Source organism: Erinaceus europaeus, chromosome 2, assembly GCF_950295315.1.
Source record: "Erinaceus europaeus chromosome 2, mEriEur2.1, whole genome shotgun sequence".
NCBI classification, from domain to species: domain Eukaryota; kingdom Metazoa; phylum Chordata; class Mammalia; order Eulipotyphla; family Erinaceidae; genus Erinaceus; species Erinaceus europaeus.
The window spans coordinates 140,526,329-140,552,751 of NC_080163.1; the positions used below are offsets into that span (position 1 = coordinate 140,526,329).

Below are 26,423 nucleotides of genomic sequence, written 5' to 3' on the forward strand. Positions count from 1 at the left end.
TTTCCCAACTAATCTGGAAGCTAGCAGTTCCTAGTAGGGTTTATGCTTGATTGGAAGGAAATAAAGGAAACATTTATATATTTTAGAGACAGGGAAGGCGGGGAGAAGGAGGGAGGGAAGAGTAGAAGAGAGAGAGAGAGAGGGAGAGGGAGAGATAATGAAAGAGAGAGAGAGCGAGCACTACAGTATGGACGCTTCCGTCAATGCAGTGGGGGCCGAGATTGAACCTGGGTCTTGATCATGCCAAAGTAGCACATCATCAAGCGAGCTATTTCTCGGGCCCCTGTAGTTTGAACCTTTACTTCACACTTGAGATTGTTGAGCACCTGCAGATCAGTCTAGATCTGCGCCCCCCTCCCCCCCCCCCAGCTTGAAGGGCAGGGCCCTCATGGCTCTATCCCGTGGTTCCTCCCACTTAATGGGGTGCAGTCTCAGGTTGGGGGGCGTCTCCCTGAGAACCAGGGTCGTAGGTGAGAAACTGGAGCGGGGTGGGGTGGGGGCGGTTGCAGGGTGCGCTTGGGACAACTACGGAGATGAGCTGCGAGTGGGGGTCACAGCGGGAAAGAGCGCGGGGCCTGAGGAATGGCGGGACTGACGCCAGGGGTCCCCGGCGTGCCGGCGCGAGGTGACGCAGCGCGGTTTGTCCGCTGTGGGGCGCCGTAGCGCGCGCCGTTGCCAGAGAACGGGCTCGAGGCAGACGAGGCCCTGCCCGCCTCGGCCCGGCCCGGCGCTCAGCCAGCCCGCCAGAGCCCGAGCCCGAGGACTCGCCGGCCCAGCCTCCGCCGTGCGGCCCGGGATGGGGCCCCGTTTTGGGGCGCGCCGCCGCCCGGCCCCGGGGGCCGCCGCGGCCGTGAGAGCCTGAAGGCGGCCGCCCTGGGGAGGGGGACGGCCGGGCGCGGGGCTGAAGCGCCGGGTGACCTTGGCGGGGCCGGTCGGGCTTGGCCGCCGCGACGCGCAGGTGAGGAGCCCCCGCCGCGGTTCTCGCCTCGAAGCCCGGCCGGAGCTGCCGGGTCTCGGCTGCCACCACCCGGCCGGGCCCCGGGAGCTCTTGCCTCGGCCCGGAGCCCTCGGGCCCAGTCCAGGGACCCGGCGGCGCGCTTCGGCCGCGCTCACAGACCCGCGCGAGCTGCGCGCGAGCTCCGCAGCGACTCGGAGGGCGGGAGCAGGCGCCAGAGACGCCGCGAAAGTGATCGCAGGTCGGAATAAGTGCCCCGGTGATGAAATGGAGAGGAGTGGCCGGGGAGGGTCTGGTGTCAAAGATGACTTTGAAGCCAAGACTTGAAAGTGGAAAAGGAGCCAGACTTGTCAACCAGGGGAAGGGTGTTTCTTGAAGAGGGATCAGCAGAGGCAAAGAACTGGAGGCAGCAAAGTACTCAGTGTCTTAAAAAAGCAACAACAAAACAACCACTTGAAAACGAAGGGTTTGTTGAGAGAGAGAGAGAGAGAGAGAGAGAGAGAGATTTTAGAGAGGGAAACAGTCAGAGCAGCACTCTGGTACGTGTGGTACCAGGGGTGGAACCTGGGGGCTGTAGGCATGCAAGTACTGTGCTCCACCCACTGAGCAGTCCCGCTGGTTGCAGCAGCAGAATACTGCTAAGAATCACAAAGGGCAAAGAAACCTCGAAGGATATAGTGAGAGTTTCATTTTTTTTTTTTTATCCTAGCAGGAAGAGAAGGCCATTGAAAAGTTTCCTTCTTTCCTTCCGCTTTCTTCCTTTTTCATTTTTCTCTTTTCTTCTTCTTCTTCTTCTTCTTCTTCTTCTTCTTCTTCTTCTTCTTCTTCTTCTTCTTCTTCTTCTTCTTCCACTTCTTCTTCTTCTCCTCCTCCTCCTTCTTTCTTCCTCTTTAGGGATCCACCATTCTCGCTGACTTTTAAAAGATAGAGACATAAAGGCAGAAAGCGAGGGGTGGGAAAAAAACACAACATTGAAGCTTTTTTCACTGTGGTGTAGACTGGGTAAGAACCTGGGTCATGAACATGGCAAAGCAGCACACTATCCAATATCCAGCTATTTTGCTGTCCCTCCATCTCCTCCCACCCCCCCTTAAAATGAGTTTCGAAAAGGTCACTTCACTCTGGCTGCTGTGGACAGTGTGGTTATAACAGGGCACATTGAGAGTCAGTTGAGGGCTATCCTAGTTTTGCCAGTCTATCTGTGACTCCTAGTAGAATTTACTTAGTCTCCCTGAGTTCAGTACCTTCATCTGTGAAAGAGGGATGTTATTTCCCATGTTATTTGCATGTTCTCTATCTCTTGAGAAAGTGAAATGTCAGCTACCTTGGAGACGAGTGTCTAGCAAGGCCTGTGAGAACAGTTTAAAATGATGGGACCCACCTCAGAGAGTTGTGAGGATTTAATATGCAAGTTCCATCAAAGCACTTTAAAACAGTGCCTGGCACAGGATAAGTGCCCTCTAAATGCTAGAGATAGTTATTATTATCCTTGAAACACTATTATTATCACTGGAACACAGTGAAGGAAGCTTGGATGAGGGTGATACAGCAGAGATGGTAAGAAGTCGCTTAACAAATCCTTTATCAAAAGAGAGCTGGGTTTAGAGGATGTGTGAGGGGTGGTCCTGTGTTTGTGGAACTGGTGGCTCATTGCCGGAGACTTGTTTGTAAACAGATGATCACCGTGAGATGCAACACTGGTGCCTAATTAGCCAGTTTCCCCCCTCTTGTTTTTCTTACTTTGTTCTACCATAACTTTGTTTTAATGCCTGTTTCTTGGTGGGTGTTCTCAAGGTTTTCTCCTACAATCATGTGAATTGATGTCCTCATTAAAATCAACAACCTCTGCCTCCACTCACTGCCTCCACTCGCTGGTCTTGTTTCTGCTCCATGTTGTCCCATAAAGCATTTTCTTGCCTTACTTTTAATCCTAACTTACTGTGGTTACTTCAAGAGGAAAATGGCACAGATGGTATTTGCAGATCATGCTGATTGAGGTTTTTCAGCTTTTCTTGCCCTAATGTCAGACTTGTGCATGTTTGTGAGACAGTGAGAGCCTAGTTACATCTGAGACCTATCATTGAAGAAGTCTGTGTGAACAGTCTGGGTTCTACCTTATTACCTGGCAGTTGTGATATGTATCTCCTAGTCAAACTAAAGCCACTTCTTAGAAATGTAAGACCAGAGTATTCGCTGGCACCTGTGGAGTACTTACCCCATAAAGCTTTAAATTGTTTTTGTTCTGTAAAGCATTGTGTACCATGAAACATTTCCCTTTCAACTCCCACTTATTTGATTTTTTTTATGTTTTATTTTTTAAACTGGAGCTCTACTCAGCTCTGGCTTACGGATGGGAGTGTTGGGGACAGAACTTGGGAACTCAGAGCCTCAGGCACAAAAGTCTTTTGCATAACTATTATGCTGTCTCTCTTGCCCTAGGTATTAGAACTGGGCATCTGTTATATCTCTGTGATGTTATTTTAAAAGTGGATCCTGAGAGGGGAACCTGAACTTTGTGTGTGAGTGTGAATAGCTATAGAACATATCTCACACAACATCTACAAATATAGCAGAGAGAGAAGGTAGTGGTTGGGGGCCTTTCTGTGGTATGTATATTTCCTTTGGGTTCTGGAGTCCCAGAGGACTAAGCTGGTCTTTTCGTTGAGGACTGGGACAAGATCTCACCCTACAGCTTCTCTATTGTGCTGTAAAATTGTCTGATTCCAACTCTGACATGACCCCTCACTATAGATGGACAACTCAGAACTGCTTTCAAGAAGGAGAAAACATTATACCTAGCACTCTTGTTGCATGGTTGTTAAATCAGATTGTTAGGTTCCTTGTTTGTCTGGCATGGTACTAGACTCTGGATCATATGACTACATTTGGTTCACATGGAAACCCCTGAGGCAGGAGACCAACAGGTAACTTCACTGGCTTATTTATTATTTGACATATTTTTTAAAAAGAATCTATTTATTTATTTATTCATGAGAAAGATAAGAGGAGTGAAAGAACCAGCCATCACTCTGGTACATGTGTTGCCGGGGATTGAACTCAGGACCTCATGCTTGACAGTCTATTGCCTTAGCCACTGAACAACTTCCCGGACCACTTGACATAATTTTTTTCAAAGACAGTACATGCATGTAGTTAAAAGAAAAAAAAAATCAAACTGTACCAGGGAGTACATAGTGAAAACAAATCTCTCACCCACTACTAGATCTTCTAGGGGCAGCCCCTATGTTGCTTTCTGGTCGTGCCTCCGAGGGTATCTGTGCACAGAGAAACATAGATGTCTGCTCATCTCCTTTGATTTTTATTCACTCAGCAGCATGCTCTGTAGCCATCCCACATCTTGCCTTTAGTATCAAAGGTCATTTCATTCCCTCATTGTTTTTGATGTGGTATAGCATTCCATTGTGTGGCTGTGCCACAATTTGTTTATATTGTCTTTTGTCCTTTATTACTACAAACAAGACTGCAAATGAACTTTATGTACTTTGTATGTATATGATAAATAGGGAGATATGGAATGTCTGGGCCCAAGGGTACATGTGTACTAGAGTTTGGTAGATATTGCCAAATTGCCTGAGGCTAGCGTTTTTGAAAAATGAATAAAGGAGAGACCCAAGGAAGTAGCTTTTTGAAACTTGCCCCCAGAGTTCCTTGATCTTTGAGTGTCAGTACAGGAATCAGAGGTAGGCTCTGCTTCCCAGCCTGGCCCTTTTCTTTGTTCCCAGCCAGCCTCTCCCCATTGGTAGCTTTTGTGGTGGTCTAGGTTCTTGGCCCCTCCAAACTCCTGCCTTACCACTGTTACTGCTCCTGTAACTCAGTCACTTTACCGTTCACAGCCTCCTCTCAAAATCCTCTGTAGTAATTGAATTGATTTTTGAAACCTTCAATTATCTTACAGGAATGTAGGGATGGCCACAGCCTCTCCAGGTTTGACACCATGCATGGATCTCAGCACATTTGTTTGCTTTCTTTCTCCCTCTTCTCTCCTCTCCTCTCCTCCTCTCCTCTCCTCTCCTCTCCTCTCCTCTCCTCTCCTCTCCTCTCCTCTCCTCTCTCTCTGTCTTTCTTTCTTTCTTTCTTTCTTTCTTTCTTTCTTTCTTTCTTTCTTTCTTTCTTTCTTTCTTTCTTTCTTTCTTTCGCCCTGCTCAGCTCCGGTTTATAGTAGTGCAGGGGGACTGAACCTGGGAGCTTGGAGCCTCAGGTATGAGAGTCTCTTTGCACAACTGTTACGTTGTCTACCCCCACCATAGCACATTTCTAAAGCAGTTTTTTGGTGGGAGTGGAAATGGGCAAGAGGAAAGCAGTTGCACTTTATAATGAGGTTTTTCAATATATCTCCACTAGAGCTTTGTTGACACTTTGTGACTGCACAGTTCTACCACTCCTGGTGATTTTTTTTTTTTTTTGCCATCAGAGTTATTATCAGGGCTCAGTGCCTCCACTGCTCCGAGCAGTTATTTATTTTTTTTTGTTTTTGATAGAGAATGAGAGGTAGAGAGAGATAGAGAGGAAGAGAGGAGAAACAACTGCAACACTGTTCCACTACTTGTTCCTTGTGACTTTTCTTTCCCTGGGGACCAGGGGTTTAAACCCAGCTCCTTCCTTACACACAGTAATGTGTTGGCTTTACCAGGTACACTGCCACCTAAATCTTTATTTCTTCTAGATAAAGAATGAGAAATAGAGAAATGGGGAGAGACACCATAACACTATTCTATGGCTTGTGAAGTCTTTCCTTTGTATGGTGCCCTCAAGTGGTGGCTAAGAGCTCAAAGCGTGGAGTAGGAGTCGGGCAGTAGTGCAGTGGGTTAAGCGAGAAATGGAGAGAGGAGGGGAAGACAGAGAGGGGGAGACAAAGAGGTACACCTGCAGACCTGCTTCACCACCTGTGAAGCGACTCCCCTGCAGGTGGGGGGCCGGGGGCTCGAACCACGATCCTTAGGCTGGTCCTTGCGCTTTGTGCCACATGCACTTAACATGCTGCGCTACCGCCCGACTCCCAGGGGGTTTCTTAACAAGAGGTGAAGCAGCTTTGCAGGTATCTTTCTCTCCCCCTCTATTATGTTCCCCTCCCCTCTCAATTTCTCCCTGTCTTATCCAATAAAATGGAAAAATGGCTGCGAAGAGCAGCAGATTCGTAGTGCTGGCACTGAGCACCAGCGATAACCCTGGCGGCAAAAACCAACCAACCAACCAAACAAACAAAGAAATTGGACAGAGAGAAACAGACCAGAGCACTGCTCAATTCTGGCTCATGGTGGCGCCGAGGACTGAACCTGGACCTGGGAACCTCAGGCATGACAGTCTTTTGCATAATAATTATGCAGTCTCTCCAGATATTTTAGTCTTTTAACTTTTATTTTTCCACCAGAGTTATTTATTTATTTATTTTTGTCATCCTGGCAGTGGCCTTCAGCTCCTGGGGACAGGGAAGGGACAGGGAAAGATTTTAGAAGCCAGGTGGGATGTTGGTTTGCCAACTTGGTGGCTGCCTGTGGTCACTACAGTCTGTAGAGCCTTTTTGCTCTTGTCTTCCCTCCATTTCAACTATGCAGAAGCATAAAATCCGTGAAAAATGTTTTATCTAGGCCAGCAGACCTCTCAGCCCACCGGAGATGCAAAGGGAGATTGTGGCCTTGACCTCCACCTCGCATCCCACTCCTCCCAGATGGAGTCCAGGACTGCTGGGCTGCTGCCATCCCTGGGAGAACCCAGAGGGGGTATTTTAAGGTTGATTATACTGTCTATAATTCACATAGCACGTCTACGTGAAGGTTTTACTTCTACTTCTACTGAGCTACACATAGCCCTGGGTAGGTTTCCCTATCCCTTGTCTTTTCAGATAAGGAAACTGGTCACTCAGTGGTTGCAAAGCCAGGTCATCACACATACATCTTTTCCCTGCAAAGTGAGGGCTCGTGCTTTTTTTTTACTTTCACATTTTACTGCTTCTCATTGAGAACAAAGCAAAAATCAAAGGAGTTCATTGGAGTCCCTGGAAGAAAACGAAGGTCACTTCATTTAGCTTTGAGATGAGAACACTCAGAGCTGACTTCAGATGTGCCAGATTTGGCTTGTAGGAGACTGACCATCGGGGTGGGGGGGTGGGGGTGGGATGGGAGATGAAGGGCAGGATGCCTAGGTGCAGATGCCCAGAAGCCAGGGTAATAGCTAGTGAGCAGAGGGAGCTGGCACAGGGGAGGGATGGGCACATGGTGGCTGTGTAGAATGGGGGCTGAATAGACAGTTAAAGGCAGGACAGAGTACACCAGGTGGGCCAGGATCCCACACCATTTACTGTATCCTTGTTGCCTTTTATTTCAGATGTTTTTGCATCAGCAAACATTTATTGAGCACCTACTATATACAAGGTATGTTCTGGATGCTTAGGGGGAAGGCATGTGGGCAACAGATGTGAACAAATCATAGTACCTTTACTGCCTTAGGGAAGGTTCGAATAAGGGGAAAGATACAGGTGTGGCAAAATGTTTCACATAGTGAGTGACTTGCCCAGTACAGACTGAGCATAAAGGGAGCCAGGCGGTGGCACTGCAGGTTAAGCGCACATGGCGCGAAGCACACGGACCGGCATCAGGATCCCGGTTCGAGCCCCCGGCTCCCCACCTGCAGGCGAGTTGATTCACAGGTGGTGAAGCAGGTCTGCAGTTGTCTATCTTTCTCTCCCCCTCTCTGTCTTCCCCTCTTCTCTCTCCATTTCTCTCTGCCCTAGCCAACAACAACAACAACAACAATAAACAACAAGGGCATCAAAAGGGAAAAATTAAAACAAAATAAAATAAGTTTAAAAAAAAAGACTGAGCATAAAGACTACAACACTCCACTTGAGGAACCAGGGAAAGCTTCCTGCTGGGGACACTTGCAGCTGTGTCTGAAGGTCAGATCACATTTTGTTGGGCTGAAGAGTTCAGAAGGCATTTCAGGGAGGTGTCCTGGGGAGGGTTCTGTGCCCACTGGTTTTAGTCAGATTTCTTGGCCTATGAATATGGGCTCCTAAACGAGAGTGTAGCTGCCAGCCTTATCCCCAGCTCCTGGCCTTCCTACCAAGATCTCCAGGTTGGCCTGCCTCCCTAACTGTTGTGATGCCTGACTAAGCTTTAACCTAACCTCAGGCCCAGAAGATGCTGGGGATGGGCCCTTCCTCATGTCATGACAGGCCCACCCTGCCTGTTCTGCAAATGACTGGCCACCAGGCGAGCTCTTCTGGGGTGGGGGTGTGCTGCCATCTGCTGGTCTGGCTATAGCCGAGGCATGGCCTTCCTGGAACTCCAGCAAGTGAGCCCACCTTTCTGTTTTCAGAACACTAGGCTTAGATTTATTTTAGAGAAACAGAGTTATTTCTACTGCTGGAAGGAACCAAAGATGAATCTTTTCCTTTCTCTTGTGTTCTGGCTCCTTCCCAGTTAGAAGCCTCTGGTTGTTTATCTGAGACAAGGGGGAAGTGGATTAGGGTCCCCCAGTCCTAAAGGGATTATGAGTTTGCTGAGAGGAAGACACCTCTTCTGAGCATACTCGTTCCTATTTCCCTTAGCAAAGGCTAAGGGGGCCCTTTATGACACTTGCATTTGGGCCTCAGGACAGAGGTGACTAATCCTAACTGAATCAGCATGTGTTCTCACTGCTCTGGACCCAGCCTGATATTATTACCAGATGAGAACATGTCTTAATGGTTTAATTTTTATGGCTGTGGACACAGAGTACTTTGAGTAACAGGCAGCTATAATGTGTCCTGAATATCTGGGTCTTCCTACCTTGCTCTGACTGAGGCTGGAGCTTGCTCTGACCGGAGCTTTACGACAAGCACTCTATTACCAGCCTTCCCCAGGCCCACCTTTGTCTTTCTGGGACCCTGTGGATCCCCTGCAGGTAGCAGGGAGATGGCTTCATCTCCCAGCCTATCCCACCCTGTTGAAACCTGGCTGCAGGCATGGGGATCTGGGCTCCAGCCTGAGCCTCCTCAGGCTAATGCTGTCTCCTTTTTCTCCCTCTGGAGATGAACATCTGCAACAAGCCCTCCAACAAGACTGCCCCTGAGAAGACTGTGGAGACAGCCTCAGAGCAGGCCAGTGGAACCTCCCCGGCGCTGCTGGGCCAGCGCTCCCGCCGGAACGGATGGAGCTGGCCCCCTCACCCACTACAGATTGTGGCCTGGCTGCTGTACCTCTTCTTTGCAGTGATCGGTTTTGGGGTCCTCATTCCCCTCCTGCCTTACCACTGGTCGTCTGCTGGCTATGCTGTATCCTTGGGAAAGTGTGGACTGGTGTGTGGAAGGGGTGGGCAATGGGATGGAGGGGCCTGAAACTGAGCGTTAGAGCCCCAGAGAGCATAGACTTTCTGTGCCCAGGGGAGCAATTCCTACTTGCCTTGCCTCTGACCCCCATCTGACCCCTCTGCCTGATGAGGTGAGTGGCTAGGCCTAAAGTAAAGTACCTTGGAGCATTCTAAGCCCCACACAGATGGGAATCTCATCAACTGAGGTACCACAAGAGCCTTACAGCTCTTTTAGAAGATAATTGTGTCCAGAGCTAGACAAGGGATAAATTAGACAGTAATTACTTAATTGATGAAGGAATTTTTCACTTTTCAAAAAGAGTCATGGTAGAATTCTTTTACATAGTAATTGTCCTGGTGGTACATTTAAAATGTGGTTTTACTTACGGGTAGATTATTATGCTAAAACTAGTATTGTTTAGGAGCTCATTGATTTTGGAAATAAGATGGTCTTAGAGTTAGCCTGAAATTGACAAGAGATGATGGGATAAGGATGTCCTGGAGGCTCCTAGGAATAATGCTAGACACAAAATTTCATGTTTGTGTGACTTATAGCATGATTGTCTCCAGCCTTAGTTAGTGCTCCCAGGAGTAGAGGACATGACTGCAAGGCTGGGAGAATGGGGTACAGCAGATGGTGAGGTGTTCCTGTCCAGCAGTTACCGTGGAAATGTACCCTGTTGGATGTGAGGGTGATCTGGCTGTGATATCTGTCACCCTATTGATCGCCAGGGTTGATTTGGCTAACCTGGCTGGCTAGGTGGGTGTCCCCTTCCTAACTGCTCCACGTGCGTCCCTCCCAAAGCTACGTGCTTAGTCGAAGAGGATGGCTTTCCCCGAATAGAGACGGACTGGTCTTCGGTTGAGGGTATACGAGTAGTTGTGCTCCCCTGCTAGGCCCTCCAAACTGCCTCTCAAGAATACACACTGTTGTGTGTGCTTCATGGAGATGATTCCTGGGGCCTCTGGGGATAGAGAGCAAGGACTAGCTAAGGGAGGTTAGCAGGGACGAGCTTAAAAGCCAGGGGCATAGAGTGAGTAACTGAACTCAGTCCCAGCTCATCCCTTTCAGAGCAGCTTCTGCCAGTTCTCTGTACCTCCTGTCTGTTAGGAAGGGTCCTGCCTGTTTCCCAAAGTGGGGACTGGCAGCATGTGGGGATTTGTGTGTGAGCACCAGAATGCATGACCCCTAAGTGTGAGCATACTTTCTTAGGGAACCACTAAGCTCTGGGCTGGTAAGTGACAGGTATTTGAAGAGGGAGCCTAGAGAAGACTGTCCTCCTCAGATGACCCTCAGTGTCATAGGTTGGGGTGGGGAGGATGGCTTCCTGGTTCAGTAGAACTCAGTGCCTAATAATCCCTGGGCCCTCAGTAAGTAGAAAACTGGACTTTGCCGAGATAACCAGTAGGTCTTGGTGCTATTAAGTAGGTTTCATGAGACATTCCTCCCATGATCTGGAGTAGGCACACCCCTCAATCAGCATTACTTGGGTTTCTGCCCTCAGGGTACTTGGGAAACCAAGTGGTTTGGAGCAAGCAGAACCAAGAGCAAATAACAGCAAACAAGAGTAATGAGCATTTGTTGAACACTTATCTGTGCCAGGCACTGTGCCAATCACTGTGCATGGCTGATCTCATTTGACCCTCATAATAATCTGTAAGGGTAGTATTATTTCCATTTTACTAGTGAAGAAATTGGGGCTCGGGAGTCAGGTGGTAGCGCAGCAGGTTAAGCGCACGTGGTGCAAAGTGCAAGGACCGACGTAAAAATCCTGATTCAAGCCCCCAGCTCCCTGCCTGCAGGGGAGTCACTTCATAGGCAGTGAAGCAGGTCTGCAGGTATCTGTCTTTCTCTGCCCCTCTCTGTCTTCTCCTCTCTCCATTTCTTTTTGTCCTATCCAACAACAATGACATCAATAACAACAACAATAATAACCACAACAATAAAACAAGGGCAATGAAAGGGAATAAATAAATAAATAGGGAGTTGGCCGGTAGCACAGAGGGTTAAGTGCACGTGGTGCCAAGTGCAAAGACCGGCTCAAGGATCCCAGTTCTAGCCCCCGGCTCCCCACCTGCAGGGGAGTCATTTCACAGGCGGTGAAGCAGGTCTGCAGGTGTCTATCTTTCTCTCCCCCTCTGTCTTCCCCTCCTCTCTCCATTTCTCTCTGTCCTATCCAACAACAACATCAACAACAATAATAATAACTACAACAATAAAACAAGGGCAACAAAAGGGAATAAATAAATATTTAAAATAAATAAATATTAATACAAAAGAAATTGGGCTCAACATATTAAGCAACTTTCCGAGGCCACAGCTGGTATTCAGGTGATTGAACCCAGTGCCTCTTTGCACTGAGCTATCTCTCATTCCCTGAATTTGACCTATTTTCTCCCCACTGCCATCTCCCTTCTTATGCTGTTTAGTTTCTAAGCAGGCCCCACTACATACACTTTCGCTTCAGCCAGCCTATCTGTATTTCTGCTGCTAGAGTGCCCTTTTGAAAAATCAAATCTTGTGGTATGGAAGGTGGCGCAGTGGATAAAGCATTGGATTCTCAAGCATGAGGTCCCAAGTTCAATCCCCGGCAGCACATGTACCAGAGTGATGTCTGCTTCTTTCTCTCTCCTCCTATCTTTCTCATTAATAAATAAATAAATTCTTAAAAAAAAATCAAATCTGGGGGCAGGGAAGAGCATAATGGCTATGTAAAAAGACTTTTGTTCCTGAGGTTGTGAAGTCCCAGGCTCAATCTTCAGCACCCCATAAGCCAGAGCTGAGCGGTGATCTGGTGTCTCTGCATCAATTTCATTAAAATAAGTAAATTCCTCTTCCTCCTTCCTTCTCTTTTTAAAAATTTTCCCCTTTTGTTGCCCTTGTTGTTTTATTGTTATAGTTGTTACTATTGTTGTTATTGATGTCATTGTTGTTGGATAGGACAGAGAGAAATGGAGAGAGGAGGGGAAGACAGAGAGCGGCAAAGAAAGACACCTGCAGACCTGTTTCACCGCCTGTGAAGTGACCCCCCCCTGCAGGTGGGGAACCGGGGGCTTGAACCGGGATCCCGATGCCGATCTGTGTGCTTTCTGCCTTGTGCACTTAACCCACTATACCACCACCCAGCTCCCCTTCCTTCTTTTTTTTTGATTGCCACCAGGGTTATCACTGAGTCTCAGTGCGTGCACTATTAATCCACTGCTCTTAGTGGCCATTCTCCTTTCTTCTTTCTTTCCTTCCTCCCTTTCTTTCTTTCTTTCTTTTTTTTATCTCTTTCTTTATCTCTCCTCCCTCCCCCCCCCCTTATTTGATAGGACAGAGAGAAATTGAGAAGGGTGGTGACACTGAGAGGGAAAGAGACATCTGCAGACCTGAATTCCCCCTGCAGATGGGGATAAGCACTTTGTTTTAAAAGTCTGGGACTGGGAACACAGCATAATGGTTATCATAGGAAGTCTTATGACCAATCCATAGCCCCACGCTAAATCAAAGCTCAACAGTGCTCTGGTAAAAAGAAAGAAAAATAAAATAAAATCTGATAAAGTTGCTCACTAGCTTAACACCCTCTAATGGCTTTTTATTGCCTTACAGAATGAGGTTCAAGATCTTTTTATGGTTTCCAGGCTTTCCACCTTCCGGACTCTGCCTATCTCCCCAGCTTCTTATTTCCTCTGTTTATTTCTCTGTTGCCACAACACTGGTCTCTGCCTGGAAGCCCCTTGCCTCTCTTCACCCCAAAACCCAGCTATTTCAGAAATCAGGAACTAGGAGTCCATAGGTCAGTTTAGCTTACATATTTCCTCTAGAGCAGCACTACTCTAATTTTTTTCATTTATTCCCTTTTGTTGCCCTTGTTGTTTTATTCTTGTAGTTATTATTGTTGTTACTGATATCGTTGCTGGATAGGACAGAGAGAAATGGAGAGAGGAGGGGAAGACAGAGAGGGGGAGAGAAAGATAGACACCTGCAGACCTGCTTCACCACCTGTGAAGCGACTCCCCTGCAGGTGGGGAGCCAGGGGCTCGAACCCGGATCCTTAGTCGGTCCTTGCGCTTTGCCCCACCTGCACTTAACCTGCTGTGCTACCACCCGACTCCCAGCACGACTCTAATTTATAAGCTACTGGGGATTAAACCCAGGGATTCACACATGCAAGTTCTGCCATCTATCCACTGAGTCACCTTTCTGATCACCTGATTTTTTATCACCTGATTTTAAAAATATTTATTTATTTATTAGATAGAGACAGAGAGAAATTAAGGAGAGAGAGAGATAGAAATAGTGAGAGATACCTGCAGTCCTGCTTCACCACTTGTGAAGTTTTCCCCCTATAGGTGGGGACTCAGGGCTTGAACCCGGGTCCTAGTGCACTGTGACCTGTGCACTCAACCAGGTGTACCATCACCTGGCACCTACTACCTTATTATTTTTAAATATATATTTTAAATATTTATTTATTCCCTTTTGTTGCCCTTGTTTTATTGTTCTAGTTATTATTGTTGTTGTTATTGATGTCATTGTTGTTAGATAGGACAGAGAGAAATGGAGAGAGGAGGAGAAGACAGAGGGGGAGAGAAAGATAGACACCTGCAGACCTGTTTTATCCCTTGTGAAGCGACTCCCCTGCAGGTGGGGAGCTGGGGGCTTGAATTGGGATCCTTATGCTGGTTCTTGCACTTCGCTATTACCTTATTATTATTATTTTTTATCTCCTCTTCCTTTTAAAAATTTCCACCAGGCTTATCACTGAGGCTTAGTACCTGTATGACTAATCCACTGCTCCTGGTGGCCAACCCCCCTTTATTTTGATAGGCAGAGAGAAATTGAGAAGAAATGGGGAGATGGGGGGGAGAAAGAGAGACACAGCTGCAGCCCTGTGTTTCACTGCTTCTGAAGTTTCTCCCTCTGCAGGCGTGGGGCCGGGGCTTGAACCTGGGTCCTTGCACATGGTAATGTGTGTGCTCAGCTGGGTGTGCCACTGCCCAGCCCCAATCACCTGATTCTTCTTCTTCTTTTTTTTAAGAGAAATCTTTTTTAAATTTATTTTTTTCCTTTTGTTGCCATTATTGTTTTATTATTGTTGTTTCTGATGTCGATGTTGTTGGATAGGACAGAAAGAAATGGAGAGAGGAGGGGAAGACAGAGAGAGTGAGAGAAAGATAGACACCTGGAGACCTGCTTCACCACTTGTGAAGCAACTCCCCTCCAGGTGGGGAGCTGAGGGCTCGAACCGGAATCTGGTCCTTGCACTTTGTGCCACTTGCACTTAACCTGCTGCACTACTGCCTGACTCTCCATCTGATTCTTAGAATGGGATTTAGTTATTAATGGGGGGGATGAGAACCAGAGCATCGTGCTGGCATATTCTGTGTTGGGGATTTAACTCAGGACCCTATGCTCCCAAGGCCAGCTCTGTAGCCACTGTACTACCTCCCAGGCTATATACCTGATTTGTTTTTTTAATTAAGGGAAAATTAGTACACAAAATTAGCAAATCTTAAACATTCCTTTGGAACACTTACATTTATTTTCTTTTAAACGGTTAAAAAATGAGAGCTCTCTGATAAAAATCTAGACTTTTAGTTCCTTTTGAAAAACCAGAATTTGGTGACATAAGCTTTGTTCGTCCATGGCAGCCTTGAATTGAGCTGGAACCCCACATCAGCCACCCTTCTGGTTGGAACTCTACCACAGAATACACAACATGCCTATTTCCTTTCTTTTTTTCTTCTTTTTATTTAATTTATTTCGCATAGAGACAGAGAGACTGAGAGGAAAGGGGGAAGTAGAAGATGAGGTAGAGATAGATAGGGAGATAGGGAGAGAAAAAAACCTGCAGCACTGTTTCACTACTTGTGAAACTTCTCCTCTGCAGATGGGGACCAGGGGCTTGAACCCAGGTCTTTGCTCACTTGTTAACATGTACATTCAGCCAGGGACATCCCCTTCCTTCCATTTCCTCTTAATACATTTTCTACTAGCTCTCTACTATCCATCCCTTTCCAAGTTTTAGCTTCCTTAGGGAAACTTTCGGACTAAATGAGGCCATCCATTTCCAAATTCTCATAGTGCCATGAATTTTCTTCATTGTAATCAACCCATTATTTAATTAACATCCATGTTTCTACTAGTCTGTAGGCTCTTTGGGGATAGAGAACAAGTCTGTCTTTCCTTCCTTCCTTTCTCTCTTTCTTTCGTTTTTCTCTCCCTCTTTCCTTTTCTTCTCCTTCTTCTTCTTTTTCTCCTCCTCCTCCTCTTCAGATAGATAACTAGATAGACTAACTGACCACCAGCATCAAAACTGCCTTCAATGTGGTGGGGGCTAGGCTTGAACCTGAGTCCCACACACGACAAAGCAGCACACTATCCAAGTGAACTATTTCACTGGTCCCTGTTTTGCTCTTACCGTGTTTGTCACTCAGTACCTGATATAGAAAAGACCTCTGTAGGGGCTGGGAGGTGGCATACCTGGTTGAGTGCACATGTTACAATGTGCAAGGACCTGGGTTCAAGCCCTCAGTCTCCCCACCTGTTGAGGGAAAGCTTTGCAAGTGGTGAAGTAGTGCTGCGTGAGTCTCTCTGTCATTCTTCCTTTCAACTCTTTCCCTCTCCCACCCCCCATCTGGCTGTCTCTATCCAAGAAATAAAGATAATAGAAAAGACCTTTGTAAAGAGTGAGGAAATGGACCTGGAGCTAGGGGGTGGCCATGGGAGAAGTTTTGGAACTGGCAGAAAAAGAAATACTTTCCCACAATCATTGTGTCTGAAGAAACACTAGAATGGTGAGAAGTAGTGATTGGTGATGTTAGAAAGGTTTGAAAGGAGTTAGAGCAATGGAAGTCTTGACACTAAACTGAAAAGTTTTTAGTTTTTAGTTTGAGAGTCACTATCATATATATATATATATACATATATATATATACACATATATATATATATATATATATATTTTTTTTTAACCAGAGCACTGTTCAGCTCTTGCTTATGGTGGTGTGAGGGGGTTGAACCTGGGACTTTGGAGCCTCAGGCATGAGAGTCTTTTGCATAACTGTTATGCCATTATGCTATCTACCCCTGTCCACCACTGACAGATTTTAAGCCAGTAAATCTTAAGACTTAAGTTTTTGTTTTGTTTTTTAAATATTTATTTATTCCTTTTTGTTGCCCTTGTTGTTTTGTTGTTGTAGGTTGTTGTTGTTATTGATGTGATTGTTGTTGGATAGGACAGAGAGAAATGGAGAGAGAAGGGGAAGACAGAGAGGAGAGAGAAAGATAGACACCTGCAGACCTGCTTCACTGCCTGTGAAGCGACTCCCCTGCAGGTGGGGAGCCGGGGGCTTGAACTGGGATCCTTACGCCGGTCCTTGTGCTTTGTGCCACCTGCGCTTAACCTGCTGCACTACCGCCTGATTCCCTCCCTTAAGTTTTTTTTTTTTTTAAGATTTTTTTATTTATTAATGAGAAAGATAGGAGAGAGGAAGAACCAGACATCACTCTGGTACAGGTGCTGCCAGGGATTTAATTTAGGACCTCATGCTTGAGAATCTAATGCTTGGGTGGGGGTAGATAGCATAATGGTTATGCAAACAGACTTTCATGCTTGAGGCTCCAGAGTCCAAGGTTCAATCCCCCCCCACACCACCATAAACCAGAGCTAAGCAGTACTCTGGTAAAAAAAAAAAAAATCTAATGCTTTATCTACTGTGTCATCTCCTGGATCATAAGGTTTAAGCTTTCAAAGCTTGCTGTAGGTCCAAGTGAAGGACAGACTTAAGGGGACCCAGAAATGAGGGACAGACTCAGGAAATTGGAATAACCCTGTCAGATATGTATGCCTGACCCATGACAGGGATTTTAGGGATGGAGAGGTGGTCTGGGGCCATGGAGGCTATGCCCTAGTATGCTGATAACTCCATGGCCCCAGACCACCTCTTCATCCCTAAAATCCCTGTCATGGGTCAGGCATACATATCTGACAGGGTTATTCCAAGTTCCTGAGTCTGTCCTAGGTCTTGCAGACATGCAGGGAAATTTGACTGGGAGAGGAGAAGAAAGGAAGGAAAGCGGGGGGGGGGGGGGGGGGGCTGGACATCTGGCTGAGGGAAAGAGCGTGAAAGATGGAAGGATAGTGTCTATCTGATTAGCAAGAGGATGGATGGGAGCCCTGGGCTGGGGTGGATGTTTATCCTGGGGCAATGTTTTGGTACTTTTACACATTCAAACTTTGTAGAACATGGTTAGCATTGTCATTCTCCAGCATTTGGCCTAGTCACAGAGTAGATAGGTCCTGGAAGAGCCATATTTTAATAATCTTTTAAAGATGTATATTTAAGAGACAGACAGGCACTGGAGTACCGCTCAGCTCTGACTTGGTGGTACCAAGATTAAATCTAGGACCTCTGGGGTCTCTAGTATGAAAGTCCAGTGTGCAGTTGCTTCTTTATCTTCCCAAATATGGAAGAGCTTTGCCTCAGTTTTAGCAATTGGCCATGCTGCCCCCGATCAGGAGCTCAATTCACCAGCCATCCCAGAAACTTAGCTCCAGGGCTATAAGACTTAGCTACAGGACTCCAGGTTGGGGAGGTGGTGGGTGTGTGAACCCCTGTCTGCAAATGATTCTCCATTTAGCCTGGCTCCTAGGAAAGGATGACTGCTTCCCTCTTGGAGTTGACTTCATGTGAAAGCAAGATAACTAAACTTATATTCTGAGCTCCTCAACCTTTGAGTCTAATCTCTTTCAGACATATTTCTCCATTTAGGAGTCAGACCAGATAGGGCCGTCTAACCAGCCAGGGCTTGCACTGGGCCTAGAGTACTGAATTCAGGGACCTGTGGATGGACTCCTTCATGGTAGTAGTAAGCCGTACTGGTTTTTGAGCCCCACTCTCAGATGATCTCTCTCCTTTTCCATCTTGTACACAGGGGTACACTGAAGGCAGAGGTCTGCATAAGGAAGTTGCATGGAGATGAAGAGTAGTTCTCTGGGAGGTTTGGGTGGGACTTGATTCAGTAGAGCGTGGAGTGAGTCTTTAACCTGCTGGGCCAGTGCATAGGCACCATCTTTGCTGGTCACCTTGTGGTGCATCTGAGTGCTATCACCATAGATCCAGCAGATACCAGCGTTCGGGAAAAAAACTACTCAGAGCCCTTGCCCATCTTCAGCCGCGGCCAACACGCACACGTCATTGAGGACCTGCACTGCAACTTGTGCAATGTGAATGTGTGAGTGATGTGGACCGCATGCTGTGTGGGTGGTGAGTGTGCCCTGGGAACTGCCGGCAGGAGCTGAAGGCAGACAGAGGCATACCCAGAGCATTATAGCCATCCTGATGCCGCAGAACCTTCATGTTTACACAGCCAGGAATCTTAACGGAGTGACAGAATTTGGTGAAGGAGATGGGAGAAGGTGACTGGAAACAAGATCAGGAATAGCATTTCCAACAGTTAAATCAGGAGACATTTGGCACTGTCACAAACATTTTTAATAATTAACTGTACCAGAAAGCACTCCCCCTGGCATTCCGAGTTAGGAATTCCAAGCAGGGGTGGGGGGGTATTAATAGTTAAGTACTAAGCCTCTCAGAACAACCATCCTGCAACGTAAGTAGCAACTTTCTCATATAAGACCAGGAGTTCACAGAGCTGAGTATACAGCAGAAACTGATTTGTATCTCTCCCCTGAGCTGATAGTTATCCTCACTTATCCATGAGAAATTGGAGGCCCAAGAGGCCAAGTGATATGCTCTGGTTCACGCTGTTAGTAGGTAAGAAGTCAGTGTGCAGAGTCCATACCCCTTTGGTTGACCCAGACTGTCTAACTAGGGACCCTCTCCGCCTTCCAGAAGCTTCCCAATCTCCTAGTCTCTGATAAGGGGTCAAGGTCAGTTCCACACCACTGAGCTGAATGTCCAGGCAGCTCGGTGAAGGGGGTCTTTGTATTAAGATGCTGAGCACTTTGGCATCATACCAGCCATCCAATCAGCACACTTCCTTAGTGGATGCTCTGGAAATTATTACTCCTACCAGTACTCTGGCCTGTTTTTTTTTTTTTTTTGGGTGGGGTGGGTGGGTGATACCCCATTATTGTACATTCCTCTGGGGCTTCCTTGGTCCATCTCTGAGGATGGGAGACTCTCACTTCCATTCTAAATGTGGCCTCGCCTCCTCTGACCCACTACTGAGAACTTTCCTGACTCTGTGCCAGCTTACATCTTTTCTTTTGTATCCATTTGGATGAGTCCAGACATCCTTCTGGGTTTTCTTGGAGAATGTCAATAAAATGCTTATATACTGGCAGGGGATTAGGGACTCAAAAAAAAAAAAATGCCAGGAAAATCAGTACAGGCTCTGGCCCTGCCTGCACAAGCACCCATTACCTTTCATGGGTGGGTGCAGGGGACCTTGCTTACAAAGGAAGCCTCTTTTCTGTTTTATACCACCATCACTTGGATGTGAAGTACCAAAATGGTACTGCCTCCTCTGCCTCTAGAGAACCCGACCTGGTCCCAGCCTCCTATGGGTGTCCTACCCCATAGTGCCACCAGAGGGCCTTGCACATTCCCTATCAAAGCTGCTGTTGGGCAGAGGTGCCCTCTGGTAGCCCGGCTGTAGTGGGGTCTGTTTTATTTGCTATGGTTCTACTGGCTGCTCGAGCCAGGTAGGGGTGAGGCTGGGTGGGGTAAAGGGTGTGATGAGCTGCCTACCAAGTTGTGCCCCCTCCACCCCCTACCCCCTGCAGGAGCCCTCGCTCCAAGCACTGCAGTGCTTGTAATAAATGTGTGTGCGCCTTTGACCATCACTGCAAGTGGTTGAATAACTGCGTGGGCAAGAGGAACTACTGGTGAGAGCCAGCTGGCCACAGGGATGTCTGGGGATGCGTGTATCTGAGTGTGTGATCCAGGGACCTGCCTAGGAGGTGGGGTGGGCATGAGGGTGCTTAGGGGACCTGTGTGCTGGTGTTCATGTGTGCTGGTCTGAGGGTGATGTGCTTGATGGCTGCTATCTGGGCATAGTGGAGGGCTGGCCCAGGAGATGATGGTGGAAATTGTTGGGGTGGGTGCCCATCTTTATTTTTGCCCTAAGTTTTGGTTTCCCAGGGAATTGGGGCTGTGGGGTCAGAGGCCTGGCTCCTTATCCCAACTGTGGACCGTTCTGAGCCCTGGGCCCTTACCTAGCTGGAGCACCTTGGTGCTGACAGCTGCCCACGTCTGGGCCCAGGCTCTTTCTACACAGTGTGGCGTCTGCCTTACTGGGTGTCCTGCTCCTTGTGCTGGTGGCCACTTATGTCTTTGTGGAGTTCTTTGTCAACCCTATGAAACTGCGTACCCATCACTACTTTGAAGGTCAGTCAGGGCTCCAAGCCCATTCCCAACCCTCAACCCTGGGCCTGTCCTGGTCATTAGTTACACTTGTCTGTCCCTTGCAGCCCTGAAGAATAACACAGATGTGTGGCTCGTGTTTCTGCCTTTTGCCCCCGTGAAGACCCAGGCTGCTATTATCCTGACCCTGGCTATCTTACTCATCCTTCTGGGTCTGCTCTCCACAGCCTTGCTTGGTCACTTGCTCTGCTTCCACTTTTATCTCAGTAAGTGTCTCCCACCTACAACTCCCTGTATGTCTCCCTTGCAGGGAACCAGGGGACCCAGGGAAGCAAGTAGTGAGGTACCCAATTGGCCTACAGAGCCCTGAAGCCAGGCCCCTTCCCAGTGCCAGCTCTTTATGGCAGCTTGGTCTCATTCTTTGGCTTAGTGTTTATAGGACAGTGGTTTTAGCCGGGGGCTGGGTGCCCTCCCTCTTCTTCTGACCTCCAGGGCTTCCTTTCCATTGCACTGAACCTCTCCTCACTCCCTCAGTGTGGCACAAGCTCAGCACCTACGAGTACATCACGCAGCACCGCCCACCGCAGGAGGCACAGGGGGCTCACAGGGGACTCGAGTCATGTCCCCTCAAGAAGCGGCCCATTCAGGTATAGAAGCGGCTCAGAGGGCTGAGGAGATGGGAGATGGGGCCTGGGCATAAGGGGGTGGCTGGCTGTGCAGTGAACAGCCAGTGATGAGACAGGACAAAGAAAGCAGGCAGAGAGCAGCAGCTGGGGCAAGAGGACTGGGGGCAGCAGGAGCAATGCCAGGTGTGTGCTGAGCCCACTCGCTCCAGTTTGGGTACAGCCAGAAGGAGCCCCACATTCCCCCAACGCCATGTACACATCTGTCTAGACTCCTGGCATGGGGTGTGGGAGCTTGGAAGTGGGCAGGTTGGGGCTTTGAGAGAAGAGAGGGATGAATCAGTGACCAGGTCATCAGGATGGAATCACCAGTTCTCTCTACCTGTGAACCTAAGCCCTTAATCCTCAAAACACCCCAGGAAGCAAGTGATGTTATCACACGTGTGCTGCAGATGAGCATACTGGGGCCTAGAAAGCTGAGAATTTGGGTCTGGGAAGAGTTAAGGTCTCTGCATTCTGGGGCAGAAACCCTCTGGCCCAGGCTTGGGCTCAGCCAATTAAGCTGCTGAGCAGCCCTATCCCCATTCCCACGCCCTGTGGCTTCCTGAGGTCAGCAGCTGGGGTTTGGGGTGGTCCAGTTCATAGAACCCGCAGGGACTGGGAATCAGGGGCCCAGGCAGGCCTTACTGGGAAGGCTGAGTCCTGGATCCCAAGTCCTCATGGCAACTGGACACAAACACTGGCTGGTGGGCGGGCTGGGGAAGACTTGGGACCCTACCTCTCCTGTTTTCATTGTCTTGGATGGGTCAGGCTGCCAGGCCTGGCCAAGGGGAGGGGAGTGCCAGCTGTTAGCAGAGACCCTCCCCCACCCTGTGCTGTACGGCTGTGTACCCATCTGGTGTCCACTTAGTGTCAGTCTGAGTGGGCATCATCCCCACCGCCACTTCAGAGAGGAGACTGAGATTGGTAGCAAACAGTCTCAGGCTTCGCAGTCAGTGCCCTTTGAGGCAGAGCTGGCCTTGGGGTACTTAGACACCAGCGCCTTGAGTTCCTGCCTGCAGTCACTACCTGCATGCTTTGGGACCAAATGTGCCAGCTGCAAATGACCCAAAGTGTTCTCCCCCGAAGGAGGATGAATGTGTTTGCCTCATTGTACAGAGAGAGCTGAAACTGAGAGTAGCCACATACCACTCACATACATGTACATGGATGGTCTCCGAGAGAGGCTCCTAGAGATGTCTGTGATGAGGGACAAGGGGCTTGAGTAGAAACACTCTAGTGTTACTCAGGACTTCCCCAGCTAAGGCACCTGGCTTCTGTTCTATCTTGGCCCTTCAGGCTTCTAAGGCCATATTCTGTTGCTACGATTCCCCGACCCGGAACCCTGGAGCCCAGGGCTATCAGGATAGGCTTTGCCTCTGCTGGACTCAAGGGATGTTGAGATCACACTGGGGAAGAAGAAAGAGGGGGAGGGGGTTACCTTGAGGTCCTAGTCCTTGTGACTGACCTCTGACCCCTGACCCCTTCTGCTTTCCTCTGCTCAGGCTGGCACTGAACAGAGACTGAACACAAGGCTTGCCCGGAGTTTCAATTTCTACATCTGTGCAGCCAGACTGTGGCCGATGGGTTTCCGTCCCCCAGATCTGCCTGGGCCCGGCAGGCAGCCTCCCCACCCCCACCCTGAGCAGGAATGCGGGAGGGGCCCTACTCTGGAGCCGTTGCCCCCAAACATAGGCTTGTTTTAGAGACGGCGGCGTTGCTGTTACAATGTCATCTCTGCATTAGTCAGGACGCCTGGGTCTCCATGGTAACGGCTGCTGAGCAGGCGACAGCTGTCCGCGTGCCCTCTCTCCCTCCCCTGCTGGGGGCGGGGCCTCCCCACCGGGCTCCGCCCCCTCCGCCCCACGCCCCTCCCCACCTGGCTTTTCCCTGCCTTTTGTTCCATCACCTGCAGCCTTCGTGGGGCGGGTGGAGTTGGGGTGCAGGCCTTGGCCACTAGCTCCCTCGCTTTCAGGGGTCGGTCTGCCCGTCTAAAGGGGCAGAAAGGGTTAGCAGCTAAACAAGAAAAGAGTTCTCCCATAAAGCTTGGCCCTGGATGGAGTTGTGGCACCTCCCCGCCTTCCTTCCCTTTTGGGATAGAAAGGTGTGTGTGGGGGGGAACTGGGAATCCCAGCACACTCCAAACCTCTCTTCTCCCATAAAATACACACACCCTGAGATTGTCGCTGATCCTCTCAGGGTGAAGGACCCACCTGGGATCAGCTTTTCTAAGGTGGTCCAGCCTAGGTGCAGCCTGTGAACCGCTGCGGGGTGTCTCAGCGAGGGGAAAAGGCTGGAGCCCTGGGAGAGTCTAGCATTGGAGAAGGCCACTCTGCAGTGCCCTCTACCACTCTCTCTGGTCAGAACAGCTCTATACTGGGTGTACTGGATCCACAGGCCAGGGACTTACTAGAGGTGGCTGCATTGTTCTCAGTGAAATGACTGTTGGGATGGGCAAGGTCCAGAAGTGGGTGGTTTTTTATTTTATTTTTTGCAACCAGGGTTATTGCTGGGGATCAGTGTCTGCATGACACCAGTCCTGGCAGTCATTTATTTTCCTTATTTATTTATTTATTTATTTATTTTTGTCTCCAGGGTTATTGCTGGGGCTCAGTGCCTGCACTACAAATTCACTCACTGCTCCTGGAGGCCGTTTTTCCCATTTTGCTGCCCTTGTTGCTGTTATTGTAACCATTGCTGTTGTTGTTGTTGGATAGGACAGAGATATTGAGAGGGGGGGGGACAGAAGGGGAGAGAAAGATAGACACCTGCAGACCTGCTTCTCCACCCATGAAATGACCTCCCTGCAGGTAGGGAGCTGGGGCTCGAACTGGAATTCTTGCTCAGGTCCTTACGCTTTGCGCCATGTGCACTTAACCCACTGCGCTACCACCCAGCCCCCTATTTATTTATTTATTTATTTAAAAATTTACTTAGTAGAGGCATTGAGAGAGAATGCAGAGATAGAGAGGGAGAGACACCTGTAGCACACTTGTAAAAGCTTCCACCCGGGCAGGTGAGGGCTAGGGGCTTGAACCTGGCCCTTATGCACTGTAACATGTGCTCTACTGGGTCTACCACCCAGGCCCTCCAGAAGTAGGTGTTTTAAAGTTCATCCTGAAGATCATTTTCCCAGCATAGCTGGGAAGCCTGGAGAAGGAAATCCCTCCACCTCTGTGCCTACAGCTCCCACAGAGGTTAGTGAGGGAGTGCTGTGTCCGGGACTGGGTGAGCTCAGGACCCAGAAGGCCCTGGGCCCACGCCTGGCCTCCCAGCTTCCCTGTCCACCACCTTCCCCAGGAGATGGAGTTCTACATGAGGACCTCTGGCCACGTGCGCCCAGAGCCTCCTGGCAAAGCCAGGACTGCTGCTGTGAATGCCAAGTGAGTATCACCTGGGCATGTGCCTGCCACCTGGGCATCTCTCCAGTGTATAGTAGATTCATCTGAGGTGGGAGAAAAGGGTAGGCCAAGGCCAGACACAGGTCTGCGTCCAATCCAGCATGGTTTTGAACAGATCAGGGCCTCTTTCAATTGGTCTGTTTTATGGGAACCTCTCATGATGGGTGAATGGGTGGATTTGAGGGAACAGTGCATCCAGCGCACCTCCTCCTGCTTCCCCTCAGTCCCTCTCAGTTCCTTGCCACCAGTGGCCAAGTGGAGCCTCCACCATCCTCCTCCCTAGAGAATCTCGCTCTGCCCCCCAGGATCGAACCCCAGGTAGGGGAGATTGTCCTGGACCCCCTGTCCAGGTGGAAGGGGATGGAAAGACTACCCTGTTCCCACTCCTCTGCTTCTCTGCTGCTTTTGTCCATGTGAGTTGGGGGAAGGGGCACTCAGGCCCCTACTGTCTCTGCAGAAAAAGAGGAAGACATGCTTATACAAGGTGCCTGTCTCTAGGACTTTTGACCAGCAGCCCAGGCTGCCAGGTGAGTGGCCTTTCCTTCCTGATCCTTCTGGGGAGCTTAGAGGAAAAGAAGTGTCCAGGAACAAGTCCTAGTCTTTAGTCTCAAGTTCCCTTCCACCCCTCCAGGGCCCCGGGGCCTCCCCAGGGGCCTCCAGTCAAATTCCTCATCAGATTCGGAAGCCAGCTCTGTACTCTCTGCTGAACCTGGAGGCGCCTGCTATTCGACATCAGCAGAGTCCATGGATGAGATTCCAGTGGCACAGACTCGCCTGGGCAGCGCTGCTCTGACAGCATCTGGGAACAAGGACCTTGGGGCATGTACCACACCCGCAGTTTTTGTGAGCAAAACCAGTGGATCGCTTGGGGTGCAGGGCTGCCCAAAGGCTGATGTGCCTTAGCAGAGAGGCAGGAGGGCCACAGAGGAGTGGCAGGCCCGACTCTCTATGCAACACCCTCACCCTTGCCACAATGAGTGCACTTTAGGGGCCCCTAAGTCCGGTGGGATTGGCCCTCCTCCCCCATGACTCAGCAATACCTGCCCCACAGACTGCAAGGCTCCAATAAACTTTTTTTTTTCAATTTCAGTATCACTTTATTGACAAGATTTACATGATTGTTGTCATGAGGTTCAATAAACTTTTTTATGTTTTTGAGTAATTAGTGCACACTCCCGCACCCATTGTGTGTGTGTGTGTGTGTGTGTGTGTGTGTGTGTGTGTGTGCGCTGTATAGTTTTTTAGGGATCAAGTCCTCCTATATGCGTCATGTGTACTTTCTTAATAGCTGTGGACCTTCATACAGCCAGACCATTGACAACATAGATGAGAATGTGGTGCCCCCCACCCCATTGTCAGAATGAAGCACACCAGACCAGAAGGCACACACATAACCTTGGAAAGCTGCCCACACCAGCCTGGGGTGGAAATAGGGATGTGGACCTAGGAGGTCCAGGTGATGGAGTTGCCTGGTGATGGAGTTGCCATCAATGTACCAGGGTTCTGGCTGTTGGGGATAGTGTCCTGCTGCTTCTGGCGCCCTGGGCTTTGGTCCGTACCCACGGAGAAAGGGGGTTTGTGATTTTGGGGATGCCACACATTCATCACAGATGTGGTGTTGAGTCACTTATAAACCCCACTGCCACTCAAGGAAGGTACCTTCCAACTTCATAAAGGCTTTTTTTTGCCTTTATTTATTGGGTAGAGACAGTCAGAAATCAAGAGGTAAGGGGGTTGTTAGGGAGAGAGACACCTACAGCATTGCTTCACCACTTGCAG

General features: G+C 48.9%; 1 protein-coding gene across 10 annotated transcripts; it reads left to right on the top strand.

Moving 5' to 3' along the window:
• The first annotated feature begins 623 nt into the window (after positions 1–623).
• ZDHHC1 (zinc finger DHHC-type containing 1) lies at positions 624–25,724 on the top strand. Of its 10 annotated transcripts, none has more exons than XM_060185345.1 (13): positions 625–958; positions 6,562–6,703; positions 7,298–7,344; positions 8,985–9,227; positions 18,310–18,485; positions 20,002–20,103; positions 20,481–20,605; positions 20,689–20,847; positions 21,116–21,228; positions 24,544–24,626; positions 24,869–24,962; positions 25,063–25,171; positions 25,276–25,724. In XM_060185345.1, the coding sequence occupies exons 4-13, from the start codon at positions 8,985–8,987 to the stop codon at positions 25,545–25,547; spliced, it is 1,476 nt and encodes a 491-aa protein (XP_060041328.1). In that variant the 5' UTR covers positions 625–958; positions 6,562–6,703; positions 7,298–7,344; the 3' UTR covers positions 25,548–25,724. The 10 variants fall into 10 exon arrangements, with proteins under 10 accessions (XP_060041335.1, XP_060041333.1, XP_060041328.1 ...); XM_060185347.1 differs by having other exon boundaries at positions 6,562–6,693; XM_060185348.1 differs by lacking the exon at positions 625–958 and adding an exon at positions 966–1,196.
• The last annotated feature ends 699 nt before the right edge of the window (positions 25,725–26,423 follow it).

Bases quoted from the DNA above. Each gene is read 5' to 3' on its own strand.
- ZDHHC1 (XM_060185350.1), top strand. From the start codon at position 8,985: ATGAACATCTGCAACAAGCCCTCCAACAAGACTGCCCCTGAGAAGACT. The intron at 24,963-25,062 runs GTAGGGGAGATT...TGTCCATGTGAG, and splicing joins CCCCCAGGATCGAACCCCAG to TTGGGGGAAGGGGCACTCAG. The intron at 25,172-25,275 runs GTGAGTGGCCTT...CCACCCCTCCAG, and splicing joins CCAGCAGCCCAGGCTGCCAG to GGCCCCGGGGCCTCCCCAGG.